This window comes from Nyctereutes procyonoides, unplaced genomic scaffold (assembly GCF_905146905.1).
Source record: "Nyctereutes procyonoides isolate TBG_1078 unplaced genomic scaffold, NYPRO_anot_genome, whole genome shotgun sequence".
Taxonomy (NCBI): domain Eukaryota; kingdom Metazoa; phylum Chordata; class Mammalia; order Carnivora; family Canidae; genus Nyctereutes; species Nyctereutes procyonoides.
In genome coordinates, this window is record NW_026575125.1 from 56,868,457 (window position 1) to 56,880,631 (window position 12,175).

The following is a 12,175-nucleotide window of genomic DNA, read 5'->3' on the forward strand; positions in this document are numbered from 1 at the left end:
ATTCATTCCTGTTGTGTTTTAGGAATATCCTATTTGTGCTGTACAGAAAAAAAATTGGTTCCTCACCACAGATAGTTTGAGAAACACTGCTCTAGACAACAAAGAACTTTTTAAAAGTTTTTATTTCAATTCCAGTCAGTTAACATACAGTGTAATATTAGTTTCCGGTGTACAATATAGTGATTCAACACTTCCATCATCACCCAGTGCTCATCACAAGTGAACTCCTTAATCCACATCACCTATTTAACCCATCTCCCCACCCACCTAACCTCTGGTAAAAATCAGTTTGTTCTCTATAGTTAAGAGTCTGTTTCTTAGTTTGCCTCTCTCTTTCTCTCTTTTTTCCCCATTGCTCATTGGTTTTGCACCTTAAATTCCACCTATGAGTGGTATTTGTCTTTCTCTGGCTGACTGATTTCATGTAGCATAATAGTGTCTAGCTCCATCAATTTCTAGACAAAGAACTTTTTATTTGGGACATAGAATTTATTTAGAAATGTTTTGATTTCTGTTACATATGATTCCAAAGCAGTGTTTTTAAGCTTTTCTTTTTATTTATTCCATAAACAATAACAAAACTCAGCTAGGTACATTATGACAGTTTCACCATACACTCAGTCACAAATATTTAAAACTTTTGCAACAAGAACAACAAAACCAGAGGTGTTACAAGAATAATTTACAAGAAAATCTATAAAACAGCAAGAAGCTCACAAATGTTCATTTTCATTTGCACAAGATCACTACACTCTTTCACAACATGTTTTGTGTTACAAAATTCCCAACAAAAGTGTATTTTTTCTTTGTATTATGGTTTCTAAAACCAGAAACTTTGAAGTAAATATCCTTTTATTAGCACCCAGTGGTGCAGAAAAAGGAAAACTCTCACATACAGACACTTCACAGCACTTTTCTAAGAAAAATATACACTTACAAAATATGTTACAAATTGGCACACTTAAAAATATACAAGATTTTGTAGGCGTCTTAAGAGTGATCCTTAAGCTTTATACTTCAATTGACTCTACAGGTTATTTATAAAGCTTAACTCTGAAAGAAAAAAGGCAAACAATTTCCTAACATTTTAAAGTTGCAGTGTCATATGTCAAACAGAAACTTAGGTTACATTCATAAAAAGGGCCTCTAACATGTTTATTTTAAAATTTCTTAAATGTTTAAAGGGCTTGGGAGAGGAGAACAATGGAGATAATAGTTTCTTTAGCACCATAAATCAGTAATTTACTAAAGAGGTGCATTCAGTTTTATGGAAATTAAATTAAGGACTAGTACATTCAAAACTGTAGGCAGCAAACTCTAGTCAGTGCTACAGGTATCCAAGTAGAGCATTTTAGGCTTTCAACCCTCCTCACTGGGAGTCAAAAACAAAAGGCCTCTTCTAATTTTCATTCTAAGCCTTATCTTTTGTGCTGTAAAACCAGATATCTTTGAAAGAAGCAGGGTGTTTTAAACATCTTTCTCCTTTCTGAAAGGGATGTCTTAGATTCAGAAACCACTGAACCTGATAGGTGGACCAGACATCCTTTCCATTCAATGTTGAGTGTTTCTTTTCTACTTACCTAGATACTGATTTTAAAAGCCTCATTCACACCTTAAGCATTGTACTAAGCCTCTTTACATTGTCCTTCTCCAGTTGTTTCATTTCTTAGTTATGATTCTGAAACCAAGAGTACATCTCAAGTATCATGTAGCTACAATTGGGGCTCTGCTTCATGACTGTAGCTACTGTTTAATGCTCTGAATAAAAAATGTGCCTTAAAGGGTAGCCTGTGTACTACCATCAAAATAGTCCCATGCTGGCTGAGGACCTTCAAGTTGATGACAGTGTTTCCCAAGTTAAACAGCACAGCTAAATTTTTTTCTCTCTTAGTCAGGTCCTTGAGAAACTTTTACAAGAATCCCTGGCCTACATTGTGTTGACAAGTTCCCTATTTTATCCCTACTTACTAAAATGTTTGATTTTGGTACTAAACCTAAACATAATGGTGGGCTTAGTGAATTTTATGATTAGAAAATAAATTTCATATTAATTTTATTTCATAAAAGGACATATTCCTATAATAAGCTATCATTAAAAAAATCCTAGGTAAAAATAAAACTCCAGAAATTAGATAATTGCTTAATAATCTAGGGGAAAAAACCTTATAGTTCTAGTTCTAGTTAGGACTAGCTAGTGCTCTATTCTTCTCTTCGGGACAGAAACTCAGTTCTCTTCAATTCTTGGAACTTTTCTGAGAGCATCTGTAAATTGAAGATGTGGCAGATCTGCGTCAGACTGGTTCAGCTTGGTAAGAGCAAGCTTGGTTAAGAGGTCCTTGGATGTGGTTTTTCTCCTTTAGGCAGTAAATGCTCATTAGGACCCACTAAAACAGAAATTCACTAAAACTGCAGAACCTCACATAACAGGACATAGGATGCTAGCCAGAGCTGTTTACAGCTTTTGAAACATCCTTTATGCTTCTCTCTCTTACATACATGCTTAGCCCCCTCCCTGTCCCTCCCTCCCCCCTGCACAAATACAGATGCTTCTCAGCAAGGAAAAAGGTCAGAGAAGGTAAAAGTTGTCACAAAAGCCCACCTAGCACCAAAGACTTCAGGAAGATGGCTAAAGAAGTGACAGTCAAGGTAGTGCAGGAGGTTTGAAAAGATTAGGAGAAGGTAAGGCCTTAACACATAACTGCACAGAATAACAAGAAGTCAGAAGAGAAAGCTTAGAGGAAGCAGCATATGCGAGGAAGTTGGTATATGAGACGCTGGAGAGGCCACTGGCCTAAGCCAGTTATCACAACCCAAACATAACCCCCCAAATCTTGAAGAACCTTGGTCAAGGCTACAATTTCAGCACCCTCTCCACATAGTCTAACTAGGGCAGAAAGGGGATCAGAGATATTTTTACAGACCTTCAAGGAAAAGGAGTTTCCAACTTTCCTTAGTCATGTGAAATTCTCTCAAATTCTCTCTCTCTCTCTCTCTCTCTCTCTCTCCCTCTGTATTTAAAATTAGATTTAAAAGTGGCCAAGACAATTAAGGATAACTAAGGGTGAGAAAGTTGCCCTCTGAAATTCCAGAAGTAGCCTGGCTAAGGTTCTTAAACTCTGACACTTTGGGGAGGTGGAATATAAAATTATAAAAGAAGAAAAATTCCAAGATCAAGGACTGACATTAAATAAGAAGAATAATGGAGAATACCATTTCCAGGAGAATAAAGATCAAATCGGATTCTGTTGAGGAGGCATTAATAGGAAGCAGCATCTCAGAGAGGTGTTAGAAAGGAGTGGTAATCAGGAATTTCAGATCAAGGAAAATTCCAAAAATCTGACTTGAAATATCAGTGATAGGACAAAACATTATTTTTATATCATGGTCCTCACTCCACTAAGGCAGATGGTTGAATAAGGGAGCTCCAAAAAGTCAGGCCTACTATGTTGTGACAGGAAGAAAAAAAATGTGAGCAGTGACAGGACCAAAAAAGCCATAAAAACTGAAGAGCTCAGAATGTAATGTACTGAGAGGATATTAAATGAGATTAAGAGAATAAGCCTCTTCTTATCTTTCTATTAATCAAACTTAGTTTCTTGTTATGTTTTAGTACAAAATGACTGATTATAAGTCACTGAAACATATGTTAAAAACATATAATGCACGTAGGCCATTAAAAACGGTACTTTAAAATGTCAATTCTCTTTGGAGAAAGGGATGAACCATGTCCTAGAATTGGCCCATAATGGGCTCCAGAGGAGCAACTGAAAGAGTATCCATTCCAAAGTACTTGTGATAGCAAGTTCTGACAAGGAAATTGTTTCTGAAAGTTTCAGGCTGTCCTTCTACCCACCCCCACCCCATTTTACAAAGCTGAACTGATACTGAGAAAAACTGGAACAACTCCTCCCATACTTTTTAATATAAAACACATTGTACCCATGGAACATTTTCTGTGTTTCTTCTTTAATTGCCACCTTTTGATTACATAAAAGGCACTCCATTCCTGTAAGTGACTTTGAGGTCTGGAGTCTTAGGGATCATAATACAGGAAGAGTTGCTGATTCCAAACCAAAATTTAGCTGCAAAACAGAAAAAACAAAAACAAAACAAATTCTAGATCCTAAGAACCAGCCATAGTATTAAGCATAAACAGCTAGCTATCAGAGTGGAGAAATAGAAGAAAGTATTCCAGTTTGATTATTTTCCCTTCTGGACAGCAGCTGTAGAGTAGGAGACATGTTTCATCTGGTGCCTTTCCATTAAGTTATTGTCTAAGACTCACCGCACAAGAGCATCAAAGCCTAGGAACAGGCCTGAAGCAGCCTCACAAAATGCTCCTCACCCACTCGTTTCCATAGACACACACAATCACACCATCAAGAACACAGGCTTGTTCATCTTACTACCTAGTTATAAGTAGTAGAGCAGGCTGGTGTAAGGAATCATGAACTGGGAAGTGTATGTACTTATATATGTGACAGGCTTCCTTCCATTTCTCTCTGACTACTTTCAAATGTTGCTTCTCTGTTTGTGAATATATTTAGGTGGCAATGACTAGGTAGGTTTATATTTTCCTCAAGTTTTTCCTTTTGAAACATCTTCCTTTTTTTAAGTCTCCCTTTCCCCCACCCACTTATTCTCCACCCTCCCACCCACAGCCTATATATTCACAAGTTAATAGGTTAGTAACAGTATTAGTAAGAATAGTAACAACGACAACAACCAACAACATTAATAATATTAATCCCCTATATCTGTATAGCACTTTACGATCTACAAAGCGCTTTTACATCCATTATCTCATCTGTGCCATAATGCATCAGTCATTAGACACACAGGCCTTCAACTGTGCAAGGAAAATAGGTCAAATGTTAGAAGTCAAGTGGTGAATAAAGGGGAAGAAAAAGCAACACTAGTAGTGTTGAAGCTGTGAAATTTAAAGACAAAAGGGAGAAGGGCTGAATAAAAATGTGATTTCAAAAATGTATATAAAAAATTGAAATTTAAGTTTAGTGTTTGGCATCAAATACTAGTCATCCTCAGACTAAGTATATATGGCCCTGATTAGTTGTTACCACAAATTGTTCAGCTTATCTAATATATGTACTTAATTCATAGAAGTTGAACTGAGATGCCTTAACATTTTTTAAATGACATTGGCATTGCAAGATTAAACACTTAAAGAACACTAAAGCCATGATATGAGCACTTTTGACAAAACATTTATGAAACTACTTAAATAAAACAATCTATGTACTTCATTTATCAGTGTTGATTTTATAGCTATTTTATAATTTATCCCAGACTATTATAAAATATATAAAACTGAGATATAAAGTATCAGCAATATAACTTTGCACTTTAAATAATTTTCAGCTACAGATTTTGCTTTTAGAAAACAAACTTTAAAGCAGCTGTTTTGTTTCCTTGTAAAAGGTTTTATAAATGCATATATTAGGTCCCTGATGGACTTAGCTGTCATGACTTTTTCAACAATTGAACTGTTAGACAATGGAACAAACAAAATTTTATTGTGCCTTATTTAATTGTTCATGTTTCCACATAGGACAGTAGGGTTTAAAATTTCAAAATAATGTATGTATATATATTTAAAAATTCATTAATGAACTTTAAACTGTGGGGTGAACCTGTGAGATGAGGTAAGGAAATTTGGCACATTTCAAACAGTATCCTTTAAGTTTTGGTAAATTGTGTAACACAACATATTTTTCCACTGTGATCTATAGGTGCTATCCACATAAGTGGGGGTGGTTAATAGCAAGAATCACTGGAATGTTTCTAGTAAATCAACAGGGACAAGCTCCCCAAATACTCACAACCAAATGTTGATATAGCAGTAAAAATATATACAATACAGTCACTTGTTTGTAGTTTGGCACAATGTTTTCCTTTTCTTCCTTGGGTAAATAGTGCATAAACTACTTGTGCAACTGTATGACTTTTGAAGTCTTTTACATACAACATCAGATTAAAGTTTGCTTCCAAAGACTTATTCCCACACTTCAAAATTCTTTTTTTTTAAGCACTTACATGTCAACATACATACCACAAGGCATATTTGAAAGAAATAAAACACAAACATCAAATGTCTTTCTGGAAAATATGAGTTTCTTCTTCAAACACAGGTAAAACCCAAAATGCTGTTTCTGCTTTTAGGAGATTGTAGTCGGAATCCCTGCAGAAAAACCAAACAATTTATGCCACCTTAGTTAGCTTTAGTGTATGTCCCACAAAGGGATCATACAATCTAAATTTGTTTATATCATACTAAATGCTGTATGATGCAGAAAGAAATACAAATACAGGGGGCACTAGAAAGCACTCCAACTTGCCACACGATGAGATTTTGTTTTCCAAATTATGCTCTTTTTGCTTAAATGGTCTTGCCCTTTTGTCTATATAACTTTTTGATTCTGTTGTTCAAAACTTTTTTTTTACTGCAAAGCCCTTCCCTTCCCAAAATCATTCAAGAGCATATTTTAGTTCTATTTTCTCAATCAGTAAAAACTAATGCTGAATAGCAGAAAAAGTAGCCTTGTTAGAGTTTATCCCTAGCTAAGCCATAACAAAATTGCCCAATCTTTTGGGTGGCTTAAAGGTGTAGGGATTTTTCATGCACTTTTTTTCTTTTTAATTTGAAAAAAAGAAGGGAATGGGACAGTTTCTTTCATGCAAATTTTGCTTTCAAGAAGGAAAAAATGAGGGACTGTGGACTTAGTAGGCAGTAAGAAAGCTAAGGGTACATCATTTCGGCCATTTTGGTGCAGTATTACCTTAGTTTTTCAAAAGAAGCTGTCCCAGCCTCATCCTTGTGGACCTGTTCTCGCTCCACGCACTTTCCCTTACACTTCTCATCTCTCAGGACCTTGGAGCTGGATTTGTGACGATATAACTTTTTGTGTGTTGGTCCATTATTGCCTAAAGTGCTCAGGTTATTATACTTTTTATCAAAGAAGGCAGAGCGAGAGTCCTCATAACCATGCATGTTTGCATGACCAGGATCACCTATCGCTGCTTTCCCATTGCTTTTACTCACACCCTTGATGGACCTGTGATTCTTAGTGGCTCCTGGGGACCCACTGTTGACTTTTTTCTTAGATTCCTGTGGTGTCCCAGCCAATATTTTGAGGGTTTTTAATTTTAGACTATTGGACTCTGGGGAGTAGAATATGTTGGGATCCCCATGGTGCTCCATGGGTTCCCAAAGGGGCTCTATGGAGGCCATCATGAATCTCTGTACATCTGCCATACCAGAGGCGATGTTGGATAAGATATAGGAAGGCTCCTGAAATTCCCGTTGGTCATCATCAAGGAGGTTATTGGTGTTGGTGCCCATGTTCAGGTCACTCCAGGCTGAGCTGCTCTCTTTCCCCAAAGTCCAATCTCCAGAAAGTCCTTTTTGACTTGGTATCTTCATGGAGGCCACAGGGCTACCATGTTGGATACATTCGTCCAATGTCTTCTCTGTGGAAGATATGCTGTTGATTTGTCCTCCCCCATGGCCAATGCCAATTTGCATTTTCTCTCCATTAATTGCAGCCATGTATTTCCCTTTCTTCGTCGACTTAGGGGCCTGGCGGGAGGTTTTGCCAGGTGGCTTTTCAATCCCTTTGTTGGCTTTGAGAGATTTTTTCCTGGTGTTTTTCTGAGAAGAGCTTTGGTTCATAGCTGCACTCTTGCTGGGTGAACTTTTCTTTCTTGATTTTGACATTTTGTTGTTAGTACTCATTTGACCAGATGGATCATTAAATGCTGATAGGCAAGGAGTTTTTTGGAGCAGGCTGACAGAATCCTCATCATTGAACATATGGAACTGAAACTGATGGTTATTTAAAGCAAATCCATCATTCACTTGAACCTGCTGTGAAAGGGTACTGCAGTCCCATTTGGTTTTCTCCATATTGCTCAATGGTCCTGGGATGCCCTCTTGGAACTCCTTCAGTGTTCCTAGCATCTTGATACTCTCGCATCTGGTAATTTGAGGGGAAAGACTAGGGGTGTCAGGTGGGGACATCTCTGAGAGAGATGAGTGGCGGAATTTGTCAGGAGTGAAGTTGGAGATATCCAAGAGGTCAGTAGACTCCTTTAATGGTGTTATCTCATCAATACTCTGCTGGATCACTAGCTTGGGGCTGCAATGGGCTAGGAAGTCATCAGTAATATCATCATCACCATCCTTTTCACAGGATTTCAAGCTTAAGGAGCAATAACTGCTTGAGTTGACAGAGAGTGGGGCCATTGAATCAAAGCTAAAGAGCCGATCATCATCCATATTGGCTGGGCCCTGCTGGAAAGGAAAGCATATCTCTCCATTATTAAAGTGACATAATTGATAAGAGTCATCAGATGGGAGTTGGGTGTCTTGCACAGAGGCGTATACGACCTTGTTGCAATTACTGCCACTACTATTGAGGCAGATTCGATTGTATGTTGTAGCTGTGAGGTTATTTCCCATGGAGACTACTTGGGAGACTCCAAATTCATTAGATTGGGTTGGAGCTATCTCCCTTGAAACTTCAGCCATGAATTCCGGGGGGCCAGAAGTAGGCTTGTTGGGCCACACATTTCCATAGTTGCTTGATTCTATTTTGAAGTTTTGGGATGACTGCTGCAGCTCAGACTCAGAGGATGCGGAAAGCACACAGTCCTGGACAGGCTGGAGAGGCACAAAAGATTTTTCCGTTTGAGTGAGGCTGCCTTCATTTTGCTCTGGAGAATGGTGAGTGAAGTATGATATACCAGTATTATTTGACAAATCAGAAGCATCTAACAATGTCTGTAGATACCCTCCAGGGATTACAGGTATGTTGTTGGCAACATTAGCAGATGATAGAGGCATTTCAGAAGAACAGGTGGTTGGTAAGAAAGTAGAATTCTTAGAAACCTTTGCCTCATGAAATTCAGATAGATGAGAGCTGTTTGAGGTCCCAGGAATAGGCTCATTCTTTAAATTAGCCATAGAGGATTGATCTTCCAAAAGGGGGCTCATTTGAACAATTGGTTTATTTTCTTGCCCAGCTTTGATTTTCTTGGATTTTAACCTGGCTTCACTTTTAAATTTGATTTTGTTGAGCACTTTCCTTTCTGGCCCCTTAAATCCTGCATCTTGGGCTTTGACTTTTACTGAGTCAGGGCCTGTGACATCATTTAAATGCAATCCGTTTGCACAGCTGGGTACAGCCAAAGGTGTTGACTTCAGAGTACCTTTCAGGCCTCCGTCTTCTTTACGAGCACTACCTTGCTTCTGATCACTGCAGAGTGATATTTGCTTACTACTTGCTGAAGTTTCCACAGATGGGATTCTTTGAATCCTGTGCCTATTGCCAAGTTTAGATTTTCGTTTTCGAGCAGGTGGCAGAAATGACACCTCAAAGCTACCTGGTTCAAAGTTTTGTTTCTGGCATAAGGGTATCTTGTTGGAGTCAGTGTTGCTGTTTCTCTGTTTTTTCTTCTTCTGCCAGAACCCCTTCAAGGGGGCAAGCTTGGCATATTTGTTGAGCTGATTCTCACTCAAATTCACTGTTGTCTCACTGGAATCTACCCTTCCCAACTTCACCAGCATGTTCTTCTCACCTTTAAAGCGATTGATGATGATGTATTTGATAATAACAGGAGGCTCCTTACGGGTTACTTTTCTTCTCTTTTTGGGACACCATTCATCATCATCTTCTTCTTTGGAACCACCTGGAAGCCATTCTTTCCTCTCATTTACTTTTTCACCCTCTAGTGAATCAACGTCATATAGATAATCTTCACTGTACCTGACTTTTCTCTTGGCTCGCAGCCCATAGTTCTGCTGGGAGGAGGAGCTGCCAGAATTTGTGCCCCTAGCCATATAGCGGCTACAGTCCTTGATCTCCCCCATGGCATCATAAGAAACCTCAATGAAGGAATTGTCATCACCAAAATTCCCTGATGCCTCCAAGGAATTGTCAAGATGGCCCTGCTTTGGATTCTTAAATTGCCCTAATTCAGTCGCACTGCATGGTTTATTTAAGGCAGATTTTTCTCCATTATCCTTTTCATCCTTTTTCTCTATACCCTTATCTTCCTGTCCCTCTTCTTTGCCTTTCTTCTTGTCCAAGTTTTTATCCTCCTCCCCCCAGATGATATTCACATCAGGGACTTTGAATTGGGAAAGGTCACTGTTCTGTTTCAGGATCCCACTCTTAGACTCCCGCTTGGGGCAGGTAGTAAAGACACTGGGGAAAAAGTTGAATTGGGCATCCTCCTGCATTAGAAGGGTGGTCTTGTCTCGAACATTGTCCTGGAAGGACTCATACCGAATTTTCAAGGAACAGACATCACTGCCCAGTGTTGACTCATCATCATCGAACATGTAGTTATCCACATCTTCTTCAGAGAATAAGTTGACAGACAGCTCATTTTTGGAACAGAGGTCAAGCAGTTCAATCTTACTCTCACTAATGAAAGTCTCAAAGTAACCCCAATCCTGATTGGAATTTGCCAGCAAAGCCTCTTCTGTATTACACTTGTCTAACAGTAATGCCTCATAATAGCTTTTCTGAGCTGGATCCTCCAAGTCGATGTCAGATTTCTCAGCTTCTCGTTTTTCTCCTGCCCTTGATTTGTGCAAAGGGAAGCCTAGGAGCTGGTCTGAGAGCAGCTGCTCTCCATATTTCATGTTTTCTCCAGCATTAATACACTGAATTCCTATATCAGAAACTGCACAGGTTTCGTAATCTTTATTTAGATCACCAACTTTCAGACTGATCCCTGGCTCAGGATCTACTGCATCCTTGGATTCCATGAAGCAGCCCAAACAAGTCCGGCTTGGCTGCATGAGGCAGTCCCCATTCAGAGCTGACATGCCTGCAGGCTCCATTATGGCGAATGGAGCTTTCTCACACTCATTGGGCAGTGACCATGTATGCAGGCTTTTTGCAACACCAGATGTAAGAGAGATGGCATTCACAGAAGCACTATTAGCAGCATGCTCAGGTGCTTCAATTAGCCCTAAAGGAGATGGAGGGCTCTGCATACAAGGTTTCTTAGAAGACAGAGGCAGGAGACCCCTGGGATACATCAGGGTCTCTTTTTGAACTATCGGTATAGGCTGGATTGGTGCAGCAGCTTCTAGAGCTGCCAGTGACTTTACTGCCACACCCTGGTCCTCTGAATCTGGAGAAAAGGGAAAGAAATGACAGAAATAAAGTTAATGGTCTTAGACCACACTCACTCTCTTTCCCTTGATCAGTTTCTGGTACTTGATCTTATATAAGCTAAGGCTCAGCTTCTTTTGTTTTAGAACTAGAAACTACAAAGCTAAAGAACAGCACTGATTTTATATTGAATAGTCACACAAGTGAAAAACAGTATTTCTTTAGATTCAGCTTTTTCTTTAGACACAGAGCTCTCTTCAGAAATAAGGTAATAACTGGACTGCTTGATCAATTGAAAAGTCAAGGCTCTCTGGGTGGGAAAATGCTCAGATGGGATATTTATGGTTTTAAGCTATAAAGCTTAGTCCTATCATTCAGATCTCTGTTCTGGAAGTTCCTCTTAATCTAAACATTCCAAGCCACATATCAGAGTATATTTATAATTCACTAGGAATTTTGAGGAACTTAAGTATTCATCTGACAGAGATGATTTGCAAGAGCAAGGTGTTTGGATTAGATAACTCTTAGAGACCCTTCTAGCCCAGTTAGAAATTTGGTGGAATAAATTTAGGATTAATATCAATTTCAGAGGCACCCTAGACTTAACCTGCTCCAACTTGACGGACACTAAAAATCTATAGTAATAACAAAGACTACTAGGAGAGATAGTATATACCGTAATGAAATTCTCTTACCATTTTCTTTGGCCTCATTAATCAGAGTGTTTTCTCCATTGGCTGAGGCAACGACAGCCTTATCTTGTTGGTTATCCATGAATGTAACCTCTTATTGTTTCATTCCAAGTCCAAATGCTGTCCAACCTGCACATTTTAAATATATAATGTTAGTCATTAAATGTATTTTTGCCTCTGTTTTAAGGTCATTTCAGTTAGAGAGGTCTAAAAAGGCTCACTGGAATTTACCTGTTTACAGACTGACTTACTATTTTTTTTGTTTCATAGTTTATACCTGCTATATAAATCAATTTTAAAAATTTCATTTAAATTCAAGTTAGTTAGCATATAGTG

The 12,175-nt window shown here is 38.5% G+C and overlaps 1 protein-coding gene across 1 annotated transcript; it reads right to left on the minus strand.

Moving 5' to 3' along the window:
- Positions 1 to 6,105: 6,105 nt before the first annotated feature.
- Positions 6,106 to 11,921, minus strand: NEXMIF (neurite extension and migration factor). Its single transcript, XM_055337404.1, has 3 exons — positions 11,843 to 11,921; positions 6,798 to 11,166; positions 6,106 to 6,199 (listed from the first exon to the last, which is right to left on the minus strand). Exons 1-3 carry the CDS (start codon positions 11,919 to 11,921, stop codon positions 6,106 to 6,108), a joined length of 4,542 nt encoding a protein of 1,513 aa, XP_055193379.1.
- Between the last annotated feature and the right edge of the window lie 254 nt (positions 11,922 to 12,175).